General features: G+C 40.7%; 1 protein-coding gene across 1 annotated transcript; it reads right to left on the reverse strand.

Annotated features, from left to right (window-relative positions):
• Positions 1-508: 508 nt before the first annotated feature.
• On the reverse strand, positions 509-26,621 carry LOC125787724 (uncharacterized). The gene is made up of 4 exons (XM_049472374.1): positions 26,463-26,621; positions 10,564-10,773; positions 10,229-10,440; positions 509-1,183 (listed from the first exon to the last, which is right to left on the reverse strand). The coding sequence occupies exons 2-4, from the start codon at positions 10,743-10,745 to the stop codon at positions 567-569; spliced, it is 1,011 nt and encodes a 336-aa protein (XP_049328331.1). The 5' UTR covers positions 10,746-10,773; positions 26,463-26,621; the 3' UTR covers positions 509-566.
• Between the last annotated feature and the right edge of the window lie 328 nt (positions 26,622-26,949).

Here is a 26,949-nt window from a genome sequence, read left to right on the forward strand (position 1 = left end):
TACAAACCAATAGAGGGTCTGACTGGTATATGTTTATACTTGTTATCCAACCACAAGCTTTCCGGATGGAGCGATTTATCTGTTTGCTTGTTTTTATGTTGCCGGACTGAAATATGATTAACAAGGCTATTTTCATTTTATTTAATCATTTTTTATGCCAATTTTTGTTTTCAGTTCAGTTTTTTCCCAGCATTTTATTTTTTACTCATTAACTGGGAGTTTTCCAATGTAGCGAAGTAAATTACTTGTGTCAAAATGTAGTTGAGTAAAAGTAAAATTACCTATTTTAAAAACTACTTTAAAAATGACAAATTACTCATAAAATCTACTCAATTACAGTAACGTGAGTAAATGTAATTTGTTACTTTCCACCTCTGAAAATAAGATACAGTAATGGGCATGATATTTCATATTCACAGATTAACCCAGACCCAGATTAACACAGACACAATCCATTTAAAAAACAATCACTTTATTTATAAATATAAAAATAACAAAACTGTGGTGATTTGTATTTTCACTGTTTACAATATATACAATTGCAGAAGACTGACTCAGGCAGAGGTTTATAGCCAATCTAGGTCCAAACCCTCCCCAGCAAAGGATTTTTTACACGCCCCATAGTTATATAGAATTTCTTCATTGACTTTGATTCCTTTTTGGGCTATGAAAAGAATGACATCTCTGTCATCTAAACTGTAAAGTCTAGGTCTAACGTTGGCTCTTTTTGAAGAGTGATTGATTAACCGGCCATTTGTTTGCTTCCCAGGATGACACTCACACTCTTCTAAATGGGCATCAACGCACTTATTTTGATCATTTTTATCTGTATAAAAGAACATATATCCACTTTCCATGCCAATTGTGGATTTGTGGGTCTCAATACCCACTTTTCTACTGACTACTTTCCCATGGTAATCGCAGATGACCTCCCCAATCTGAAAAGCCCTGGTGGCTACAACACCCCTGCCCTTTCCTTCCTCAGGAACAGCAACCAGTCCTTTCCACTTCTGCTTCTTTATGTACTCCTGCATGCTGTGGCTCTCCATGGCAGTGTCCACTCTCCCAGAGGGTTTCCATGCCTTCACCACCAGGGCAGCATCTGGAACATTAGCAGTCCATCCCTGCTTCTCTATCCAGCTACGCACCCTGGATTCGCTTGGTTGCCGTCTGCCAAAATGATCTGCAAATTAAAAAAATTGATTTAGTCAATGCTATGAGAAATCTCAAAAAATTGGAAAAGCTTGTTAGAATCATTCATATGGAATAGTTACTTTAAAAATACCTCACCTAGGACATGCTGCACTCTGAGTTGTTTTTGGTCACCACGCCAGCGGTCGTAACAATGACGGTCGTGCTCCTTAGCCACTGACACCCGTTCTGAGCGCTTAGGAGGTGCAGAATCCAGTGTTACAGGGTAGGACTGGAGAAGCAAGTCGTAGGCTTGTTGCTCGTCCATCTTTAAGCATCTACCACCAGGATGCTGCCTTCCTTCCTCTCCACTGAAAGCAGAAGAAAGAAAAAAATAGTTTGATTAGTATCGGTGTACGTACATAATATAGACAACATATATAACATATATAGGTTTTGACCATACCACAATGGAGGAATCAAATAATACTCACTCTGAATCACTTGTGGCGACGCTTTGCAGAAGTAAACTTGCTTCCACAACATTACTGTCCACCTGCATCCTGTTGTTACGCCTCTCTGGGTATCAGACATGTGCTTTGTTGCAGTCTCAAATATCCGACGTGCCATCTGACTGTTTACCTTCGGCAAGTTGTACCTTCAAGAAAATAACAACGTTGTCATTAATGTTATTTTACACACACGGCATTTATACTTTATGAAATGCAAGTGTACTGAAGGGAAGTTTTCCTGGATTACATACTTTTTGTGCAGCCTTTCCAAGTCATTGGAGGCATTGTAGATGGGGTTGCCGGTGGATGAGATGAAGAATCTCTCTGGCTCTTTATCATCATCTTCACCTTCATTAGCCTTTTTCCTCTTCGCCTTCGTCGTTGGCCGAACCTCTGTGTAGTAGGTGTCAAACCACTGTAGAAATGGTAAAAAGAGGTAAATATATTTAGTTCATAACACAAAGCACTTTTGTCAAATTAGTGAGGCAGTTAAAAATGGGTGATCTTTGTTAACTTACCATCTCCTCTTCCAATGTGAGAGCAAAGGTAGCCACTTGTGTTGCCGTCTTGTGATCAAGGACTCTCACGACAACATGACCTCCTTTGCCATGGAATGGTTTGCGGATCATCCAGTCTTTGACCTGCAAAACAAGAAAACAGGAGATATATTTGGTGAACGATGAGTTTATGCAGAATTGAAACAAGTAAATAATAATAATTTGACACGTGCACATTGCTAGTGATAACACTTACAGTCATGTGCTCCACAACACCAGGCCGCTGTAGGTGACGCAAAATCAAAACTGCCTCGAGATAGTAGAGGACAAGCTGCGACTCCGGCAGGGTGAGATGGTGGCCACGTACATGTCTGGGTCCAGTCAGCTTTGCAATCACTGCAAGAAAATCTTTGTTTGCCGCCTCTAACACAGCCCAGCAGTCCTTTGGTCGGAGGCTCCCTTCCGTGAGAATGGGAAACCTGTGAAATTAAAAAATAAATAAATTAATGATAGTTCATGATAAATTTGGACATGCTAATTTATTTAATAATAATACGAATTCAATTTGAATCAATATTAAATAAAAAATGCTTACTCTTTACTTGTCGCCTCCTTGTTGAACTGCTTTGTTATTGCAGCCTGGATCTCTGACAACAACACAGTGTAGAGTTGGCAGTCATTGTAGAGTTGCAGGTCTGTCAACTCCATGTCTGTGCTGCTGATGTGGAACTTCAAGAACCTGTGGAGAAAGTCATAGACATTAAATTAGGCTCGATGTCAAATTGGTCAGCTGCTATCAACGGAAAGATAATTTCACACACTGCTTACCGTTTAACGCTCTTGATGTAGTTATGCACAGTCTGCTTGCTGAGGCCAACTTCAGAGAGAGTATTAAAATACTCCCTGGTCCGTTCCGTCTGACAGACAAACAGGAGGCTTGGCTGTTTGGGGTCCATAAAATACATGAACCTTGCCACATTCTCCACCTAAAACACATAAAAGCATATTATTAATTTAAACAGTCATCAACTAATACTAGTTAAGGTGTCTATATAATGCTCTAGCTGAATTCTTCATGTTCTTACCTCCTGTGTGAAATTGTCATTTTCCAAATCCACTTCCAAGTAGTGAGCAAAACTTTTCAGCAGTGGATGTGCTGTGGAATGCTTAAAATATAAGCCTGCTGAGGCCATTTTCTCCCTCAAGGAAGTCTTCTGTGTTGCAGACGTGGACCTGAAATACAAAATATATTGTAATGTAAATAATTTGTAATGTATGTATGTACTGGTGTTTATGCATTACATGTCATGCATACAACTTATCTGATGGGAGGCAGGAAGATATATAAGGAGGCATATTGAAAACTCACTCTTGGAAGTATTCCCCAGAGCTGTCTGGTTCAGGTTTGATAGGAGGAAAATCTGATTCATCTGGCTCTGCAGAAGGTGCTGCAGAAGGGGCTGCAGAGGCAGCTGAATCTGGGAGGCGTGGAGGGATGTTATAAACAACAATTCCTCGCTTCTCCAACTCCTGAATCAAACTAAAAAAAAGAAAAAACATTGATTTGTTAAATGGTCTTCTTTGTAAAAGGAAACACACATTTTAGATCATTAGAAAGGGCGACTGCTTCCATACTTTTCTTCTGGGTCATCGCTGTCCAGAATTCTCCTGATGATGCCGTATTCAATGCGACGCCCTTCTTTAAGCAGCCTATGAGCATTCTTCTTGGCCTCTTCAAGAACGCTCCTCTGCTCTGCAGGTGGGCGACCATTCATGCATTTCCTGAGGTGCTCAGGGAGACTGTAGTGAGTCGTCTTGCAAAAAGGACACATGAGATGGGTCCTGTTGCGTGACATCCTGTAAGAAATAAGATGATTATAAATGATGAACATTCTTAAGTAAAAATAACAATAAAAAAACAATAAATTTAGAAGCACAGCAATATTCATAATTCCCACTAAATGTTAACCTTAGTTAATCCCACACATCATACCTTTACAAAAAAAATCAAATCAGTACGTAAATGGACCCATTATTGCTACTCATTATCACTTCAACACCCCTCCCCCATTGGACCATGACCTTAAATGTGCCATGACTGTCCAGTTATTGAGCTATGGTAATCCCCATAATTTTGCTATGTTAATTGCCTGTACATGAGCCCTTAATCCACCATTGTTTTCCATAAAGTCACGTTTGATTGGGAATAATAAACTACAGTAAATACTAACCCTAACCTTATCCTAACACTAAAAAGAACGTAATAGTACCAAAATAGTGTTCTCAGCTTATGAATGGAAAACTACAGTGGATACTAAACCCTAATCCTAACGTAACCCTACCCCTAAAATAGAGCATTGTTTTACCTAAAGTCAAGTGAGACTGACCATATGGTTTAATACAACAAATCAAAAACAAACTTGTACTTACTCAGGAGAAGCATTAGAATCAGCAGAAGAAGCCATCTCAATCACAGGTAGAATTTCAGGTAGAAGTTTAGAGAAGGTCAGGAAGGTCACTGGCCTTGGCAAGACAAGGAGCAGCAGTAGTTTGGGAAGCTGTTAGCTGAAGCTTATATGATACCGTGAACATAACAACCCGCCCCCACTTGAGCACGGTAACTCCTCATTGGATGAAGGATTTAATAATGACCCGCCCCCACTGGACCATGTTACTTCCTCATTGAACAATGACTCTAAACCTAAACAGAGCAGGATACAGTTCTATATATACATTTTCTATGTGATATTGTGAAAGATTATAGTGATACCAAATGTTTAGTTGAGTTTTAAGTATTTTAAATGTACCTGACCATTAAAAAACTTAACCTCAACAAACTGTAGCATTGGCAGTCATTGAAGGGTTGCAGATCTGTCAATCCCAGATCACTCATCATACCTTCATATCTGGGATTACCAGACCTGCAACCATTTAATGACTGCCAATGATACAGTTTGCTGATTTTAGTTTTTAGTGTTAGGATTAGGTTAGGGTTAGTATTTACTGTAGTTTATTATTCTGAGTCATATGTGGCTTCAGGGAAAACAATAATGCATGTAGGGCTCATGTACAGTAAATATTGTGTGATCTGGGATTAACAGACCTGCAACACTTCAATAACTGCCAATGATACCGTTTGTAGCAGTTTGTTATGGTTAGGTTAGGGTTAGTATTTACTGTAGTTTTGCATTCATAAGCTGAGAACACAGACCATATGGTTAAACTAACTTGGCTTCAGGGAAACAATAGTAGATTCACACCTCATGTACAGGCCATTAACAGTTTAAAACTGCCCAGTCATAGCACCATTAAGGTCCATTCACAAGCTGAGAACACAGACCATTTGGTAGCAAAAAGAGATATAAACCTCTGCCTGAGTCTTCTTCGACTGTATATATTGTAAATAGTGAAAATACAAATCACCACAATTTTGATATTTTTATATTTATAAATAAAGTGTAAAGTAGTTTATAATGGATTGCGTCTGAGTCTACCTATGGTTTAATCTGTGGATGCTAAATTTCAGGCCCATTTAAATAAATATATTACATTATTGTACGCTTATTTTTGACAGTAGGATCATGAACCTCATCAAACTATTTCTAGATAAAGTTTCATGTGTGGATATCAGGTTTCAGGTGCCTAAAGGTGAAATGCAGTTTTCAGCTTGTGAACGGAATCCCCTGAAGCTACTCTAAATATTAAAACATTAAAAAGAATTTGTGAAGACATTGGTCTTCCCTTTTACAACATCAGTAATTTACCTGCATCATGAACAGCAGCTGATAAAGTAGTATTACCATAACCATGTGTCATGCCTTTAACATGGTAAATATTGACCCCTGTAAAAGTCTAACACAAGACTTAACCAGCACAATGCTGCATCTCCACAAAGCCTAGAATGTTGTTTGTAGAACATCAGTGTTTGATTACTGTGGAATGCTTATTATAGACCAGGCTCAGAAATTGAGCTCAATCAGTTAGTAAGTTAATGCAAATAAAAATATTTTATTTCATTGCATAACATGTTTAGTTTCTCTTTAAAACCTTAGATTTGTTCTTTCAATCTATTACATCTGTTACATCAGTTTAATATATTAATCCCTGAAAAATAAGTAAGTACATGGATCCATTATCACTACTCATTATCACTATGACACCCCTCCCCCATTGGACCATGACCATAATGGTTCCATGACTGACCAGTTATTAACTTATGATAATGCCTATTGTTGTGATTGTCAATAAATAAGGCCTGTACATGAGCCCTGAACCCATCATTGATTTCACTACCATATGGTATGTGTTAATTGACCCCTTATCCTAAACACAGACAAAACCAAATAAATAATACTTGATTTCAGGAAGCAGGTTACATCTGAAAAAGCCCAGAAAAGGCTGTATTTTATCAGGCTGCTCAGGAAAGCAGGCCTGAAACACCGTCCTCTCACTCAGGCCTATAGGGGACCGATAGACAGTATCCTCACCACAGGTATTACGGTCTGGTATGGCAACACCACACAGACAGAGAGTTATAAATATGGCAGAGAGAATTACAGGGATACAACTTCCCTCTATGGACAGAGAGAATCATCAGAGACTCACTCCACCCAGCTCACTCTCTGCTCAGACATAAACACTGCACCATCTACTGTCAGATTCATGGCAAAACAAAAACTTAAAATGTGAACTAAATATTTATTTTCTATGCTAGATGACTATTTCCCCTTTCCCAGAATGTGCAATATTTATATATATATATATATATATATATATATATATATATATACATATATATATATATATATATATATATTACAGGATACAACTCGGTACTTGTAGTTAAAAATCTTCTTGGTTATTTATTTATTAGGTCTTGGTATAATTGTTTTGTTTTTGTTTATTTTTACGTTTATAATGTTTTATCTTTTTAAATGTTGACTCAGAGAGCCCTGCACATGAATTCCAATGTGTCTAGACTGTGGTCTGTACAAAAATGGCAAATTAAAACCTTAAACCTTGTATTACATTGTATAGGTTTAGCTTAGCTTAACCACTTATATTACATTTTATAAGGTTAGCTTAGCTTTAGCGAGTTGTGTTAGCCGCTAGGCTAATTAGCACTATTTTATACATTTATTCAGTCCACCATTTCTGTCAAGACACATATAAAAGTGTGTTTAACCCTCCTCGAATCCATTATGGTGCTCATACACTGCATTTAGATGCGATTTGGCTTGAAGTTCTCCATCCACCTGCAGATTATCAGGGCGTTAGACCCTTTGAGGAATCTGATTGGCTGCTTTGATTTTTTACTAAAGAAAATAAATTATAAATGCTGTTTGGTAGAGTGTTTGTCTACTAACTATTTTTATGCTATTTTGTTATAAATAAAAATTTTAATTATATAGGTTTTCTGTCTTTCCACTTTTATCAGTGTTTTTTGTTACCCATATGAAACCTGGGACACATGTAGGAATCTTGTATCTTCTGTGGTAAATCAGTAAATTCTCTCAGGCTAAGGCTGCGTCCAGAAACTTTTGCTACTCCTCCTCTCCTACTCCTCCTTTCCTACTCCTCCTCTCCTACCCCGGAAGAAGGTGGAGGAATCGAGGAGAGGAGAGGAGAGGAGGAGGAGGAATGGAGGGAAGGAGCTGTAATTGGGGAAATGGGACAGCTGATCCCTTTTAGATAGGATGTTGACTACCGTTGAACTGAGCCAATCACAACGCTCACTTTCAGCACGTTTCAGAACATTACTATCACACACAGCAAAAAATTCAGATATTCCAATAAAATCCTGTTTACTCCCAGCCGCATTTTAGGCCGCATCTCTGACCAGTGACTCTGGCAGCCCTGTCTGACCGCAGCCTTATGAGGGATTCAGTTTCCTCATCAGTCCCTAAGTTAAAATAAATAAGTAAATAAATGAATTAATTAAAATTGTATATATATATTATAAATAATATATGTTTTTATATGTATAACATGATACACATAGGGTCATAAATATAGTTTTACTGAGCATACAGTTTATCTAACTATAAATTATATCTAACTATAAATTATATTACTGCTTTACTGGCTGTTTAATTAGATAAGCAGTATGCGACCAAACTGAGGATCTGTAGTGCACTACAGGTACCCGGATGGTGTACTACTCCGCTCCGATTCCGCAGTGTGCATGGGGAGCTATCTTCGCGGTGTACTGCATCCCAACATGCATTGCGACTGGCTTCTCCAGCTCGTTTCAGAAAAAAACAAGATGGAGGCGAGTGCGAGAGATTTTTAAATTTTATAAATAAATATATTTTTTAAATTAAGGGAATTATTTTGGAAAGTATTGGCTCACCGCTGTCGAGCCCCCTCCACTGCCGCGGCCGAGCGCTGTCCGCCGCCGGGACCCTCCGCTGCCGCGCGTTCTCCGCGGGTGGGGACAGCGGAGGGTCTCGGCAGCGGTGAGCCATTACTTTCCTTGATGCAGTAAATTATTCCCTCAGTTTTAATAAATTATTCTGTTATTTTAATAAATGATTCCCTCAGTTTTAATAAATGATTCTGTTACTTTAATAAAAAATTCCCTCAGTTTTAATAAATCGTTCTCTTTATTTAATAAATAATTACCTTTGTTTAATAAATCATTCTGTTGATTTAATAAATAATTCCCTGTGTTTAAATACATATTTTTCTTTTAAATAAGGGAATTATTTGAATACAAATTAGTAAAATTGTTTGATTTGTGTTGAGATTGTGTAAATATGAATGAGAGTTTGTTTAAATGTTTTCTTCTTGTTGGTACTTACATAGATGAAAATAGTAATCTACTAAAATAAATAGAAAAACATATTTAAATATAACTGGAACATACTTGGGTTGTGGGGGCTGCTGCTAATTGGTTGTTAGAATTGGGTTAGCTGCTAAACTCTAAAATAAAAGCAGCAATTGCTGTTCTGGACAGTATGCAGATCTCATTAGTTTTAATAATGAAAAGGTAGGACATTTTTCACGTTCTTTCTGTTTACAACTCACTCTAAGGAATTCAGAGCACTACAGAGCACTGATTGGTGTGTCATGGGGCCATGTAGGGTACTACAATCAAAAGTGTTGCAGTACCGAATACTACATACTGGGCAGTGTGTAGTATGCAGTACATACTAGTGCAGTATGCAGTACGCAGTATAGTAGTACGCCATTCCGAATACAGCCTAAGTGTAACAGACACTTACCCAACCTGGAAACAGTCTAATGACTCTCACCTGAATCCAATTACCTCATTAGTGCCTCTTCTTCTACCTCTCCTGATTCAGTATGGAGTTAAATCAGTGTCACCAGAACCTGAACCAAAAAACACAATTCTTGAAAATAAAGAGCGTGTAATCTGGTGTTCTTGAAAAAATTACCTTCAAATATTTAGATAATTAAAACAGTTTAGAACAGTTTTTGCAACAAGTCTCACGTTGATTACTTACATTTTTATTTCTGCTGCTTATGTCGATTGCTGTTGTTAGTTAATGTAAGCAATGTTTTTGTTTGTTTTAGTTTGTTGTTGTTCAAATTATTACTATTTTATTGTCTTGAAATAGAAAATAAGATACAGTAATGGGCATGATATTTCATATTCACAGATTAACCCTTAGGCAGACACAGACACAATCCATTTAAAAAACAATCACTTTATTTATAAATATAAAAATAACAAAACTGTGGTGATTTGTATTTTCACTGTTTACAATATATACAATTGCAGAAGACTGACTCAGGCAGAGGTTTATATCCAATCTAGGTCCAAACCCTCCCCAGCACTCCCCTGCTTCATTATGCACTTCTGCATGCTGTGGCTCTCCATGGCAGTGTCCACTCTCCCAGAGGGTTTCCATGCCTTCACCACCAGGGCAGCATCTGGAACATTAGCAGTCCATCCCTGCTTCTCTATCCAGCTACGCACCCTGGATTCGCTTGGTTGCCGTCTGCCAAAATGATCTGCAAATTAAAAAAAATTGATTTAGTCAATGCTATGAGAAATCTCAAAAAATTGGAAAAGCTTGTTAGAATCATTCATATGGAATAGTTACTTTAAAAATACCTCACCTAGGACATGCTGCACTCTGAGTTGTTTTTGATCACCACGCCAGCGGTCGTAGCAATGACGGTCGTGCTCCTTAGCCACTGACACCCGTTCTGAGCGCTTAGGAGGTGCAGAATCCAGTGTAACAGGGTAGGACTGGAGAAGCAAGTCGTAGGCTTGTTGCTCGTCCATCTTTAAGCATCTACCACCAGCATGCTGCCTTCCTTCCTCTCCACTGAAAGCAGAAGAAAGAAAAAAAGAGTTTGATTAGTATCGGTGTACGTACATAATATAGACAACATATATAACATATATAAGTTTAAACCATGCCACAATGGAGGAATCAATTAATACTCACTCTGAATCACTTGTGGCGACGCTTTGCAGAAGTAAACTTGCTTCCACAACATTACTGTCCACCTGCATCCTGTTGTTACGCCTCTCTGCAGTGGACGAACTGTGCATCAGGTAGTCTGCCACCATGGACCTCTGGGCATCAGGCATGTGTTTTGTTGCAGTTTCAAATACCCGACGTGCCATCTGACTGTTTACCTTCGGCAAGTTGTACCTTCAAGAAAATAACAACGTTGTCATTAATATTATTTTACACACACGGCATTTATACTTTATGAAGTGCAATTGTACTGAAGGGAAGTTTTCCTGAATTACATACTTTTTGTGCAGCCTTTCCAAGTCATTGGAGGCATTGTAGATGGGGTTGCCGGTGGATGAGATGAAGAATCTCTCTGACTCTTTATCATCATCTTCACCTTCATTAGTCTTTTTCCTTTTCGCCTTTGTTGTTGGCCGAACCTCTGTGTAGTAGGTGTCAAACCACTGTAGAAATGGTAAAAAGAGGTAAATATATTTAGTTCATAACACAAAGCACTTTTGTCAAATTTGTGAGGCAGTTAAAAATGGGTGATCTTTGTTAACTTACCATCTCCTCTTCCAATGTGAGAGCAAAGGTAGCCACTTGTGTTGCAGTCTTGTGATCAAGGACTCTCACGACAACATGACCCCCTTTGCCATGGAATGGTTTGCGGATCATCCAGTCTTTGACCTGCAAAACAAGAAAACAGGTATTTATATATTTGGTGTTATATATTTTGGTTATATTATATATTTGGTGAACAATGAGTTTATGCAGAATTGAAACAAGTAAATAATAATAATTTGACACGTGCATATTGCTAGTGATAACACTTACAGTCATGTGCTCCACAACACCAGGCCGCTGTAGGTGACGCAAAATCAAAACTGCCTCGAGATAGTAGAGGACAAGCTGCGACTCCGGCAGGGTCAGCTGGTGGCCACGTACATGTCTGGGTCCAGTCAGCTTTGCAATCACGGCAAGGAAATCTTTGTTTGCCGCCTCTAACACAGCCCAGCAGTCCTTTGGTTGGAGGCTCCCTTCCGTGAGAATGGGAAACCTGTGAAATAAAAAAATAAACAATTAAAGATAGTTCATGATAAATTTGGAAATGCTATTTTTTTAAAACAATAATATGAATTCAATTTGAATCGATATTAAATGAAAAATGCTCACTCTTTTCTTGTCGCCTCCTTGTTGAACTGCTTTGTTATTGCAGCCTGGATATCTGATAACAACACAGTGTAGAGTTGGCAGTCATTATAGAGTTGCAGGTCTGTCAACTCCATGTCTGTGCTGCTGATGTGGAACTTCAAGAACCTGTGGAGAAAGTCATAGACATTAAATTAGGCTCGATTTCAAATTGGTCAGCTGCTATCAATGGAAAGATCATTTCACACACTGCTTACCGTTTAACGCTCTTGATGTAGTTATGCACAGTCTGCTTACTGAGGCCAACTTCAGAGAGAGTATTAAAATACTCCCTGGTCCGTTCCGTCTGATGGACAAACAGGAGGCTTGGCTGTTTGGGGTCCATAAAATACATGAACCTTGCCACATTCTCCACCTAAAACACAAGAAAGCATATTATTAATTTAAACAGTCATCAACTAATACTAGTTAAGGTGTCTGTATAATGCTCTAGCTGAATTCTTCATGTTCTTACCTCCTGTGTGAAATTGTCATTTTCCAAGTCCACTTCCAAGTAGTGAGCAAAACTTTTCAGCAGTGGATGTGCTGTGGAATGCTTAAAATATAAGCCTGCTGAGGCCATTTTCTCCCTCAAGGAAGTCTTTTGTGTTGCAGACGTGGACCTGAAATACAAAATATATTGTAATGTAAATAATTTGTAATGTATGTATGTACTGGTGTTTATGCATTACATGTCATGCATACAACTTATCTGATGGGAGGCAGGAAGATATATAAGGAGGCATATTGAAAACTCACTCTTGGAAGTATTCCCCAGAGCTGTCTAGTTCAGGTTTGATAGGAGGAAAATCTGATTCATCTGGCCCTGCAGAAGGTGCTGCAGAAGGGGCTGCAGAGGCAGCTGAATCTGGGTGGTGTGGAGGGATGTTATAAACAACAATTCCTCGCGTCTCCAACTCCTGAATCAAACTAAAAAAAAGAAAACACATTGATTTGTTAAATGGTCTTCTTTGTAAAAGGAAACGCACATTTTAGATCATTAGAAAGAGCGACTGCTTCCATACTTTTCTTCCGGATCATCGCTGTCCAGAATTCTCCTGATGATGCCGTATTCAATGCGACGCCCTTCTTTAAGCAGCCTATGAGCATTCTTCTTGGCCTCTTCAAGAACGCTCTTCTGCTCTGCAGGTGGGCGACCATTCATGCATTTCCTGAGGTGCTCAGGGAGACTGTAGTGAGTTGTCTTGCAAAAAGGACACATGAGATGGGTCCTGTTGCGTGACATCCTGTAAGAATTAAGATGACTATAAATTATGAACATTCTTAAGTAAAAATAACAATAAAAAAACAATAAATTTAGAAGCACAGCAATATTCATAATTCCCACTAAATGTTAACCTTAGTTAATCCCACACATCATACCTTTACAAAAAAATTCAAATCACTGAGTATGTAAATGGACCCATTATCGCTACTCATCATCACTTCAACACCCCTCCCCCATTGGACCATGACCTTAATGGTGCCATGACTGTCCAGTTATTAAGCTATGGGAATGCTCATAATTTTGCTATGTTAATTGCCTGTACATGAGACCTTAATCCACCATTGTTTTCCATAAAGCCACATTTGACTGGGAATAATAAACTACAGTAAATACTAACCCTAACCTTATCCTAACACTAAAAAGAACATAATAGCAACAAAATAGTGTTCTCAGCTTGTGAATGGAAAACTACGGTGGATACTTAACCCTAATCCTAACATAACCCTACCCCTAAAATAGAGCATTGTTTTCCCTAGCCAAGTTAGACTGACCATATGCTTTAATATAAGAAATCAAAAACAAGCTTGTACTTACTCAGGAGAAGCATTAGAATCAGCAGAAGAAGCCATCTCAATCACAGGTACAGCTTCAGATAGAAGTTTAGAGAAGGTCAGAAGGTCACTGGCCTTGGCAAGACAAGGAGCAGCAGTGGTTTGGGAAGTTGTTAGCTGAAGCTTATATGATACCGTGAACATAACAACCCGCCCCCACTTGACCACGGTGTCTCCTCATTGGATGAAGGATTTAATAATGACCCGCCCCCACAGGACCATGGCACTTCCTCATTAAACAATGACTTTAAACCTAAACAGAGCAGGATACAGTTCTATATATACATTTTCTATATGTGATATTGTGAAAGAAAATAGTGATACCAAATGTTTAGTTGAGTTTTAAGTATTTTAAAGTACCTGACCCTTAAAAAACTTAACCTCAATAAACTGTAGCTTTGGCAGTAATTGAAGGGTTGCAGGTCTGTCAATCCCAGATCACACATCATACCTGTATATCTGGGATTAACAGACCAGCAACCCTTCAATGACTGCCAACGATACAGTTTGTTGATGTTAATTTTTAGTGTTAGGATTAAGTTAGTATTTACTGTAGTTTATTATTCTGAGTCAAACGTGGCTTCCAGGAAAACAATAATGGATTTAGGGCTCATGTACAGTAAATATTGTGTGATCTGGGATTAACAGACCTGCAACTCTTCAATAACTGCCAATGATACCGTTTGTAACAGTTTGTTATGGTTAGGTTAGGGTTAGTATTTACTGTAGTTTTGCATTCATAAGCTGAGAACACAGACCATATGGTTAAACTAACTTGGCTTCAGGGAAACAATAGTAGATTCACACCTCATGTACAGGCCATTAACATAGTTCAACTGGCCAGTCATAGCACCATTAAGGTCCATTCACAAGCTGAGAACACAGACCATTTGGTAGTGAAAAGAGATATAAACCTCTGCTTGAGTCAGTCTTCTGCGACTGTATATATTGTAAATAGTCAAAATACAAATCACCACAGTTTTGTTCTTTTTATATTTATAAATAAAGTGATAGTTTATAATGGATTGTGTCTGTGTCTACCTAAGGTTTAATCTGTGGATTTGAAATTTCAGGCCTATTTTAATAAATATATAAAATTATTGTACGCTTATTTTTGACAGTAGGATCATGAACCTCATCAAACTATTTCTAGATAAAGTTTCATTTGTGGATATCAGGTTTCAGGTGCCTAAAGGTGAAATGCAGTTCTCAGCTTGTGAACGGAATCCCCTGAAGCTACTCTAAATATTAAAACATTAAAAAGAATTTGAAGACATTTTCCCTTTTACAGTATCAGTAATTTACCTGTATCCTGAACAGCAGCGGATAAAGTAGTATTACCATAACCATGTGTCATGCCTTTAAAATTGTAAATATTGACCCCTGTAAAAGTCTAACACAAGACTTAACCAGCACAAATGCTTTATCTCCACAAAGCCTAGAATAGTTGTTTGTAGAACATCAGTGTTTGATTACTGTGGAATGTTTATCTGCTAAAAGATCTGAGTTTAAATTAGCTCCATTTATTGCAGACCAGGCTCAGAAATTGAGCTCAATCATTTATTAAGGTAATGCAAATAAAATATTTTATTTCCTTGCAAAACATGATTAGTATCTCTTTAAAACCTTAGATTTGTTCTTTCAATCTATTACATCTGTTACATCAGTTTAATATATTAATCCCTGAAAAATAAGTAAGTACATGGATCCATTATCACTACTCATTATCACTATGACACCCCTCCCCCATTGGACCATGACCATAATGGTTCCATGACTGACCAGTTATTGTACTATAATAATGCCCATTGTTGTGATTGTCAATAAATAAGGCATGTACATGAGCCCTGAACCTATCATTGATTTCACTACCATATGGTCTGTGTTAATTGACCCCTTATCCTAAACACAGACAAAACCAAAGAAATAATACTGGACTTCAGGAAGAACTCTCCAACTCCATAGCCTCTTGTCATCAAAGTGAATGCGTTAACAGCTACAGATTCCAGGGAATTGCAGGTTACATCTGATAAAAGCCCAGAAAAGGCTGTATTTTATCAGGCTGCTCAGGAAAGCAGGCCTGAAACACAGTCCTCTTACTCAGGCCTATAGGGGACTGATGGACAGTATCCTCACCACAAGTATCACAGTCTGGTATGGCAACGCCACACAGGCAGAGAGTTATAAATATGGCAGAGAGAATTACAGGGATAAAACTTCCCTCAAGAGAATTATCAGAGACTCACTCCACCCATCTACAGTCAGATTCATGGCAAAACAAAAAAATAAAATGTGAACTAAATATTTATTTTCTATGCTAGATGATGATAAAGGTGTAACACACTATTACCCCTTTCCCAGAATGTGCAATGATAACATACAAACCTCTTTTTTCCAGTGCTTCTGGATTCTTGTCGAGCCAGTATCAGATTGTGGTGGTTTTGCTATTGTTGTTAGTTGAGTGAGTAGTAGATCCTGGCTGAGCCCTATGCATAACCCCAGCTGTTAGGTGCAGGATTTGTCAATTTCCTGTATTATATTACTTGATATCTAGTTAAGCTAGTGACTGCTGTGAAGACAACAGAGGAAAGACCCTGTGACAGCATGGAAAGACAGCTGACAAGAGGGAATAGACCCTAACGGTGCTGCCATGGGCTGGCAATCCATGGTAGCAGCCACCATGGTTAACCATGTGTGTGCAACCAAGCAAGCTACATTGAGAAAGAAAAAAGCAATACCCCAGGAGTCAGCGAGAGCAGGGGTGGAAGATGACTCACAGGTGGATAACATGGTTATGGACTCTGGAACGGACATGACTACGAGAAGTGGGTTAAGCATAGAGGCAGGTGGGATGGTAAGTGGAAAGGAGTTGCTGACCTGTGTGTGTGGGTGGAGCAAGGTCACATCAGTGAGAGGGCTGAGGATACACTAAGGAAAGATGAGGTGCTTGAGTGAAGGAGTGCAGGGGCCCCTCATTGAACAATACTTTGAACAGAATTGTTTGAGTCAGTCGGCTGAAGTCCAGCGGCAGGTTACGTGCCACAGTCCGCAGGATATCAATACCTTTGATACTAGGGAGGCTAACTTAAGCACAGAAGGAGTGGAGGATGAAGGAGGTGTTGATAGGTCAAAGGCTAAGGGAAAGCAGATGGGTAGGGAAAAAGGAATCGGTCAAAGATCCAAAGTTAAATGGCCAGGCACAGGAGACAAGATGGCATGGAGGAGTATTAATGATGATTTGAAAGGTATGCTTGAGGGTTTGAAGGGAACAGCAGAGAGTAAATTGAACAGGCTAGGTAAAGTCATTTATGATTATGGAATGGCAAGATTTGGTGTTGTGCAGAGGAACGTAAAGTGTCAAGATGTAGTTAAATCAAGGCGGCAGGTAGAAATAGAAAAACTGGTTAAGGAATCAAGGTTAAGGTCAAAGAAGTGGAAGAAGGGTAATGAGGCAGAAAGAGAGGGCATTGAGTTATTGCAGGAGGAGTTGAGAAGTAAGTTGGTAAAATTGCGGAGAGCAGAGGCTATGAGGAAAAGGAGGAAGAAGAAGGAGCGTGCTAGGATAGAGTTCTTTAGAGATCCATTTAGGTTTGTTAAGAGTCTGTTTAGTAAGGAGAAATCAGGAAATCTAAAGGTCGGAAAAAGGGAGTTGGAGGAGCATTTTAAGAGTGTTTACACAGAGAAGGAAAGGTCTAGCGACCTGGACCTACCAGCAGACATGCCGCCGTTAGGTGATATAGAGTGGAAGATGGATGGTAACCCCCCTAGGTGGAGTGAGGTTCAGGAGGTGGTGAAGGCTGCAAAGGCAGGTTCTGCCCCAGGGCCAAATGGGGTTCCATATAGATTATATAAAAGTGCACCAGATGTTTTGAAGTTTCTATGGAAACTAATGGCTATAGTGTGGAAGAAGGGGATTATTCCAAAGGAGTGGCGCAGAGCAGGTGGTGTTCTTATCCCAAAAGAAAAGGATTCTGTGGCTATTGATCAGTTCCGTCCCATAAGCTTGTTGAATGTGGAGGGTAAGATCTTCTTTAGTGTGGTTGCACGTAGACTAGCAACGTACCTGAAAAGAAATAATTTAATTGATACGTCTGTACAAAAGGCAGGAATTGCAGGTTTTTCTGGTTGCATAGAGCATAATAGTATGATTTGGCATCAGATTCAAACAGCAAGAGCCGAGAAAAAGGATCTACATGTGGTGTTTTTAGATCTGGCTAATGCTTTTGGTTCGGTACCGCATGCATTGTTGTGGAAGGCATTCAATTTTTTTAGGGTTCCAGAAGAGATTTCAAGGTTAGTTAAAGCCTATTTTGAAGACATACAGTTTTGCTTTAGTGTAGGGGAGTGTGTCACATCTTGGCAACGACTGGAAATAGGTATAATGGCAGGTTGTACAATTTCACCGCTAGCATTTACGATGGCAATGGAGGTGATTATTAGGGCTTCTAAGTGGGTCGTAGGCGGGGAGAGGCTGCATGATGGCACCCGGCTCCCACCAGTTAGGGCGTTTATGGACGATATGACAACATTAACGACCACGGTGCCATGTACCCGGCGACTGCTAGGGAAGTTAAATGATAATCTTAGGCTGGCTAGGATGAAAGTTAAACCGAGCAAGTCTAGGAGTGTATCAATCGTTAAAGGGAAATTGATACAAGAAAGGTTTATGATGGAGGGAGAAGTCATACCATCTATATTGGAAAAGTCAGTTAAGAGTTTAGGTAGGTGGTATACTGCAGCACTGAATGATAAAGAGCAGGTGGAAGGGTTGAGGACAGAAATGGTGGAGGCCATTAATAGAATTGATAAGTCTTTTCTGCCAGGTAAATTAAAATTGTGGTGTCTGCAGTTTGGTTTGTTGCCTCGTCTAAGGTGGCCACTTACAGTTTCTGATATTCCGATTTCTGAGGTTGAGAGGTTAGAAAGGGTTATGAGCAAGGCTATAAGGACATGGTTGGGGGTGCCGCGTTGCCTTAGTAGTGTTGCGTGGTGTGGGAGAGGGATGCTGGAACTGCCGTTGACGAGCTTGGTTGAGGAGTTCAAATGTGCTGAGGTAGGACGTGAAATGCAGTTGTTAGGGTCAAAAGACGGACTGGTTAAAGCAACAGCACCAGTGACTAGGTCTGGGAGAAAGTGGAATGCTCGAGAAGCTACTCAAGCCGCAAGGAGGGCACTGGAGCACAGGGATGTTGTGGGGCAGGTGCAAAATGGGAGGGCAGGATTAGGTTTAGGTGATTCTTGGAAAGCATTCGGCAAGGCCACATCACCTGAGAAAAGGCGTATGGTTACAGGGTTTATTCGTGAGCAGGAGGAGGAAGCAAGGAGGGCAAAAGCAGCAGGGCAGAGTAAACAGGGGCAGTGGATGAGATGGGAAAGTGTAGAGAAGCGGAGAATCACCTGGCGAGAGTTATGGGGATTGGATACAGGCCGTATAAAGTTTCTTTTTGGAGCTACATATGATGTTCTGCCAACGCCACAAAACCTTGCTCAGTGGGTGGGTGAGGATCCAAGTTGTAAGCTATGTGCAGGAAGTGGCACGCTGAAGCACATTTTGTCGGCATGTAAGGTGAGTCTATCCCAGGGGCGCTACACATGGAGGCATAATCAGGTACTTAGATCTCTTGCAGGTGCACTTGATAAGAAACGGTTAGAAGTTAATAACATGCCCGTGGTAGGTTGCAGTAGGGTAATCACGTTTGTGCGTGAGGGGCAGCATACTGGAGAAACAGCACAGTGCTTGAAAACTGCGGGTAAGTGGGCCAATGCACGAGATTGGAAGTTATTAGTGGATGTAGGTAGTAAACTGCAGATCCCAGAGTGCATTCTGGTTACAACCTTGAGGCCGGATGTAGTGTTGTACTCTGAAAGTAAGCGGATAGTGTATTTTATAGAGCTGACTGTTCCGTTTGAAGACGAGGTAGATGGAGCTTATGAAAGGAAAAGGCTGAAGTATACAGACTTGGTGGCTGAGGTGAGACAGCGTGGGTGGCAAGCGTATATTAGACCAGTGGAGGTAGGTACTAGAGGCTTTGTTGCGAAGTCTGCCACAAGACTGCTGTCTGAATTCGGAATTAGAGGTCGTGTGCTAAGGACTGTAGTGAAGGAGTTGTCAGATGTAGCTGAAAGATCTAGTCAGTGGTTGTGGTTCAGAAGGGCTGAGGCTGTGTGGGGAAGGGAGTGAGTTTGTGCTTCTACAGCAAGCTTGGAGGGGGGTGGGTCTGGGACGCCAGACTTCACTGTTGAGCCTTCTGGAGGTGTCGTGGGCCTAATTCAGCGAAACACTGACGAAGGAAGGTGCCTACCTGATGACCCCTGAGAAGAGCTTGCACTGAAGTTTGTGTTGGAGTTGTTAGATGTAGCTGAAAGATCTAGTCAGTGGTTGTGGTTCAGAAGGGCTGAGGCTACGTGGGGAAGGGAATGAGTTTGTGCTTCTACAGCAGGCTTGGAGGGGGGTGGGTCTGGGACGCCAGACTTCACTGTTGAGCCTTCTGGAGGTGTCGTGGGCCTAATTCAGCGAAACACTGACGAAGGAAGGTGCCTGCCTGATGACCCCTGAGAAGAGCTTGCACTGAAGTTTGTGTTAGAGTTTGGATGAAGGGGATTGGTGTGGTCCTGCTCTTGTAATAATTTGTCTCATGAGTTTTTGTAGACGTCTGAGTACTTGGCAGTTGAGGCACGGACCATGAACATAGTTCGCTATGCTTCTGGATTCTTGTCGAGCCAGTATCAGATGGTAGTGGTTGCTGTGTTCTGCTCACGCAACTTATAATGTGATTTATTGTGTGTGATTGTGCTTAGGTAAATGTGTTGTTGCCATAGTTAAAGGAAGTGAGCTTAGATTAAGGAGGGATTCTGTTTGTTCATAGGTTATTTTTTGGTAGGTCTGTTACTTGGCAGTTGAGGCAATGGACCATGAACATAGTGTTAGGCTGTGCTTCTGGATTCTTGTCGAGCCAGTATCAGATTGTGGTGGTTTTGCTATTGTTGTTAGTTGAGTGAGTAGTAGATCCTGGCTGAGCCCTATGCATAACCCCAGCTGTTAGGTGCAGGATTTGTCAATTTCCTGTATTATATTACTTATATATATATATTATAGCATACAACTCAGACAAAGTAGACATTACTGAATACTTTACGTATTTCCCCCAAATTATCATTTGAATTTACCTGTTCAAATCCCTTAACCCCTAATGGAGCCTAAATCAATCATAATGTATTTCCAGCAGTGTATTAGATACATCACACCAACACTTATTTTAGGCACTTTAAACTGTCTTTAATGCAGATAAAGCTCTAGAATATGCATAAGAGTGGGAATATGCAGTAGAATATGTATGAACAGGGTTGAGAAACACTGCTCTAACTTGACTTCTGTTCATTTGTAGTTTGCAGTAAGACCACATGTCCTGACATCTTTTTTTTTTTTTTTCTTTTTTTTGGCCCAACCACCACCCCCCCTCTTCGGAGGACAATTAATACTTTATTTTTATTTATTTATTTATTTATTTATTTATTTATTATTATTATTATTATTATTATTATTATTATTTATATATATATATATATATATATATTTTGTGTGGATATAGTTGTGGGAGTTCAGGGTTGGAAGGATCGGAGTGTGAGGTACAGGAGGGGGGTACAAGAAGAAGAAAAAGAAAAGAAAGAAAAAAAAAAAAAACTAAACAAAAAACAAACAAACAAACAAACAAAAAAAAATAATAATAAAATAAACATAAAATAAACAAACATACATATATACACATACTCACATATCTAACTATACATATGCTTATACATATACACACATACATAAATATACATACATATTAATACATACACATAAATACTTACACACACACGCACAGTTACTTCTATTCTATAGTTTTTTGCAAAAATATGTCATGTGTTACGGATTATGTCATGAAATGCCTACCACAATGGAGGCAAGAAACCGCCACCATGCCCCTGCGATCCAGAGGCAGATAGGGAAGAGCCCAGTGGACCCAGACCATCCACAGCCCATTAGGAGCCCAGAAGACCCGCGGCCACACATCCCGATGGTAACCATGTGCACACCCCAGATGAGGACGGGGGAGACTCCAGACGAAGCCCCCATGGCAAAGAGCAAGAGTCCAGAGAGCCAAAGGAAGCGAGCAGCCCACCCCCCCGGCAGGCCAGCACCCCCTGCACGAGCCGAGCATGCGGCCCCCGAGATCCCAAGCACCCGGGAACAGCCCGACACCCGGCAGGCCCCCCCCCCCACGCCAAGGGGGCCCAAGCCACCCCCAGGCCACGGCCACCAAGGGGGCGGGCCAGAGACCACATTAGGGCATCCGGCCACGCACCCATGGACCCACGGACGCCCACCCCCCCAGGAACGGCAGTGACGATCGGCGGAGAGCAGCGTGGAGCGGTAGGGAGGGCAAAAACCCGCCCTACGCAACCATGTCCCACAGGTATCCATGCTCAGTCAGCCCCAAACCCAGGACCAACTGTTCACGCACACATGCACATTCACACACCCGTCACACACACATCCGTCACACATACACCCGTCGCACACGTGCACATTCACTCACAGACCAGTCACACACACCAGTCACGCACACCAGTCACACACACAGAACATACATAAACACCTAATGCGGGCATGCGGGCACCAGTACCGAGCCAGCGGCAACCTAGGGAAGCAGCCAGCCCGGCCCCGAACAACCACCCGACCCACACCCCAGGCAGGGTGCACGAAACCAGGGTGTGAGAAGACCTGACCCCCCTCCTCCCCCCACCCAGCATGTTGCAGTGATATGAATGTGTATAATGAGAAGAATGAATGAAAGCTACAGTGCTATTAAAATTGGAGGGACAGCTGTAATATGAGAACTGAATAACAGTACCCAACCACACTGCCCCCCCAAAGGCCCTCAATGTCTAAAATGCGAAAATAAAATTGAGGAGCAGGGAGCACCTGCCCCCCAAAACCCTATGTGTAATATGATGTGTGTAAGCTGTATGATGAGTTTGTATGTGTGATGCGATGTTAGACTGAGTAGGAGTCGGGGAAGGGCCAGGAAAGGACCGAGGGGCAGAGGACTACCCCCCGGAGGAAGAGAGCCAACTACTGCTGGCTCACTAGGCACCCAGTTCCATACACCCAACCGCAGTACAGGGAAGGCAAGTCCAGGGTGTAGAGCGGCTACGGCCCCAGGACACCGCCGCTCTGCAAGACAGCGCCCCCATCCCCACACTGCAATACAACATAAATACACACCCCACTCACATACAAAAGACAACAGATATTACACACACACACACGCACACACACACACACACACACACAGACACATTTACACTCAACATCCCACTCTTTCTCATACACACACAGTGGTCCTGAGCCCAGGACCAACCGGTCTTAAGTGGGAGACTGCCGCTCCCCCACCTGAGCGCCCCTACCTCCCCACAGGGAGGGCACCCAGAATCCCGGAATGCCAACCAGACACCCCAACACGGACCAAACCACCACCCCCCACGACGGCGCGCCCAAGAGAGGCATAGACCCTCCCCAGCACAGGGAGGGACCCAAACAGGCGACAGACGCCCACGGGCACCAGGGCCCCGGACTCCGCACCCCGACCGCCACAGGGGAACCCAGCCAACCGGACAGGGCCAGCACCCACCACCATGGGCCCCCCAGACCCACACCCCAAGACCACAAGAGCATACATCCAGGCCCCCCCCCACCAACAACCAGGACCCGCACACAGAAATCACCAAGCGGCAGCCACCGTCCCCAGTCCAAGAGCCATCAGACACCCGAATCCCCCGATCCCCCCCCCAGCCACCTGCCGGACGCACCAGGAGACACGACTACAGCCGCCCACCCCCATCATGTGATGGAGCTGATCAGTGGGAACCAGAGAGATTCAAATGTAGCCAATTGGTTTTTTGAGGTTGCAGACATTCTTTCCAGACTAATGTGGTCTAAAAGTAAATTTCTATAGTGATTTATGCATAAATCATTTTTTGATTTCCACTTCATGAGGATAGTTTTCTTAGCGATGCATAAGACAGTGAGAACTATGTGCAATATATTTGTTTCCATGTTTAGTTCACTTACATCACCTAAAATGCATAGTTTGGGTGAAGCTGGGATATTGCAATTAAACCAGGTAGATAAGTCTTCACATATCATCTGCCAGAATCTCTGAACAGGCATGCAAAACCATATAGCATGTATATAATTCAGTTAGTATATAAAACAGTTAGTGCATATATTTGTTTGTCCTGACATCTAACGTTTATATTACCTTCTGCCAAAAATCTCTATGAAATGTAAAGTTACACTCCTTTTTTATAAAAGGACACCATCGTAAGAAGTTTTTTTTTTTTAAGAGTGGAGAAAATGTAAATACACAACAGATTTGACATGCCAATACATAATAATAATAATAATAATAATAATAATAACCAAATCTGTTATATTATTTGTATTGTATATTTATATATGTATTATTATTTTAAATATTAGGTGATAACTGATTAGTTTTTGTCATATATGTATATAATTCAGACAATTCACACATTCTTTTCTAACCACAGTAAATGTAATATGGAGTAAAATGTTTAGGTTGTAAAGTTACCTTTACTTGGATGTAACAAATAATAAACAGAATACAGAAAAAAAGGATTATTTTTAATTAAAAGTAATTCCACAAATGCTGTTCTATGACACTATAGGGTGGGCTTTGGTTTATATTAGCTCACACGCGCTCTCCAAACGAACTTCCGAAAAGAGTTGTTTTTGCATCTAACCATTCTGAAGCCCCTCGCTAAACCAACTTTCTCACTGGCGCACTTCTGGAGTTTGACGTGACGTGCAGGTCATGCATTAAATACAAACCAATAGAGGGTCTGACTGGTATATGTTTATACTTGTTATCCAACCACAAGCTTTCCGGATGGAGCGATTTATCTGTTTGTTTGTTTTTATGTTGCCGGACTGAAATATGATTAACAAGGCTATTTTCATTTTATTTAATCATTTTTATGCCAATTTTTGTTTTTAGTTCAGTTTTTCCCAGCATTTTATTTTTTACTCATTAACGGGGAGTTTTCCAATGTAGCGAAGTAAATTACTTGTGTCAAAATGTAGTTGAGTAAAAGTAAAATTACCTATTTTAAAAACTACTTTAAAAATGACAAATTACTCATAAAATCTACTCAATTACAGTAACGTGAGTAAATGTAATTTGTTACTTTCCACCTCTGAAAATAAGATACAGTAATCTAATATATTTGGTTTAATGGGCATGATATTTCATATTCACAGATTAACCCAGACCCAGATTAACACAGACACAATCCATTTAAAAAACAATCACTTTATTTATAAATATAAAAATAACAAAACTGTGGTGATTTGTATTTTCACTGTTTACAATATATACAGCTGCAGAAGACTGACTCAGGCAGAGGTTTATAGCCAATCTAGGTCCAAACCCTCCCCAGCAAAGGATTTTTTACACGCCCCATAGTTATATAGAATTTCTTCATTGACTTTGATTCCTTTTTGGGCTATGAAAAGAATGACATCTCTGTCATCTAAGCTGTAAAGTCTAGGTCTAACGTTGGCTCTTTTTGAAGAGTGATTGATTAACCGGCCAATTGTTTGCTTCCCAGGATGACACTCACACTCTTCTAAATGGGCATCAACGCACTTATTTTGATCATTTTTATCTGTATAAAAGAACATATATCCACTTTCCATGCCAATTGTGGATTTGTGGGTCTCAATACCTACTTTTCTACTGACTACTTTCCCATGGTAATCGCAGACGACCTCCCCAATCTGAAAAGCCCTGGTGGCTACAACACCCCTGCCCTTGCCTTCCACAGGAACAGCAACCAGTCCTTTCCACTTCTGCTTCTTTATGTACTTCTGCATGCTGTGGCTCTCCATGGCAGTGTCCACTCTCCCAGAGGGCTTCCATGCCTTCACCACCAGGGCAGCATCTGGAACATTAGCAGTCCATCCCTGCTTCTCTATCCAGCTACGCACCCTGGATTCGCTTGGTTGCCGTCTGCCAAAATGATCTGCAAATTAAAAAAAATTGATTTAGTCAATGCAATGAGAAATCTCAAAAAATTGGAAAAGCTTGTTAGAATCATTCATATGGAATAGTTACTTTAAAAATACCTCACCTAGGACATGCTGCACTCTGAGTTGTTTTTGATCACCACGCCAGCGGTCGTAACAATGACGGTCGTGCTCCTTAGCTACTAACACCCGTTCTGAGCGCTTAGGAGGTGCAGAATCCAGTGTTACAGGGTAGGCCTGGAGAAGCAAGTCGTAGGCTTGTTGCTCGTCCATCTTTAAGCATCTACCACCAGCATGCTGCCTTCCTCCCTCTCCACTGAAAGCAGAAGAAAGAAAAAAATAGTTTGATTACTATTAGTGTACATACATAATATAGACAACATATATAACATATGTAACAAGTTTTGACCATACCAAAATGGAGGAATCAAATAATACTCACTCTGAATCACTTGTGGCGACGCTTTGCAGAAGTAAACTTGCTTCCACAACATTACTGTCCAGCTGCATCCTGTTGTTACGCCTCTCTGCAGTGGACGAACTGTGTGTCAGGTAGTCTGCCACCATGGACCTCTGAGCATCATTCATGTGTTTTGTTGCAGTCTCAAATACCCGACGTGCCTTCTGACTGTTTACCTTCGGCAAGTTGTACCTTCAAGAAAATAACAACGTTGTCATTAATATTATTTTACACACACTGCATTTATACTTTATGAAGTGCAAGTGTACTGAAGGGAAGTTTTCCTGAATTACATACTTTTTGTGCAGTCTTTCCAAGTCATTGGAGGCATTGTAGATGGAGTTGCCGGTGGATGAGATGAAGAATCTCTCTGGCTCTTTATCATCATCTTCACCTTCATTAGTCTTTTTCCTTTTCGCCTTTGTTGTTGGCCGAACCTCTGTGTAGTAGGTGTCAAACCACTGTAGAAATGGTAAAAAGAGGTTAATATATTTAGTTCATAACACAAAGCACTTTTGTCAAATTTGTGAGGCAGTTAAAAATGGGTGATCTTTGTTAACTTACCATCTCCTCTTCCAATGTGAGAGCAAACGTAGCCACTTGTGTTGCAGTCTTGTGATCAAGGACTCTTACGACAACATGACCTCCTTTGCCATGGAATGGTTTGCGGATCATCCAGTCTTTGACCTGCAAAACAAGAAAACAGGAGATATATTTGGTGAACAATGAGTTTATGCAGAATTGAAACAAGTAAATAATAATAATTTGGCACGTGCACATTGCT

This window comes from Astyanax mexicanus, chromosome 25, assembly GCF_023375975.1.
Source record: "Astyanax mexicanus isolate ESR-SI-001 chromosome 25, AstMex3_surface, whole genome shotgun sequence".
NCBI lineage: Eukaryota > Metazoa > Chordata > Actinopteri > Characiformes > Acestrorhamphidae > Astyanax > Astyanax mexicanus.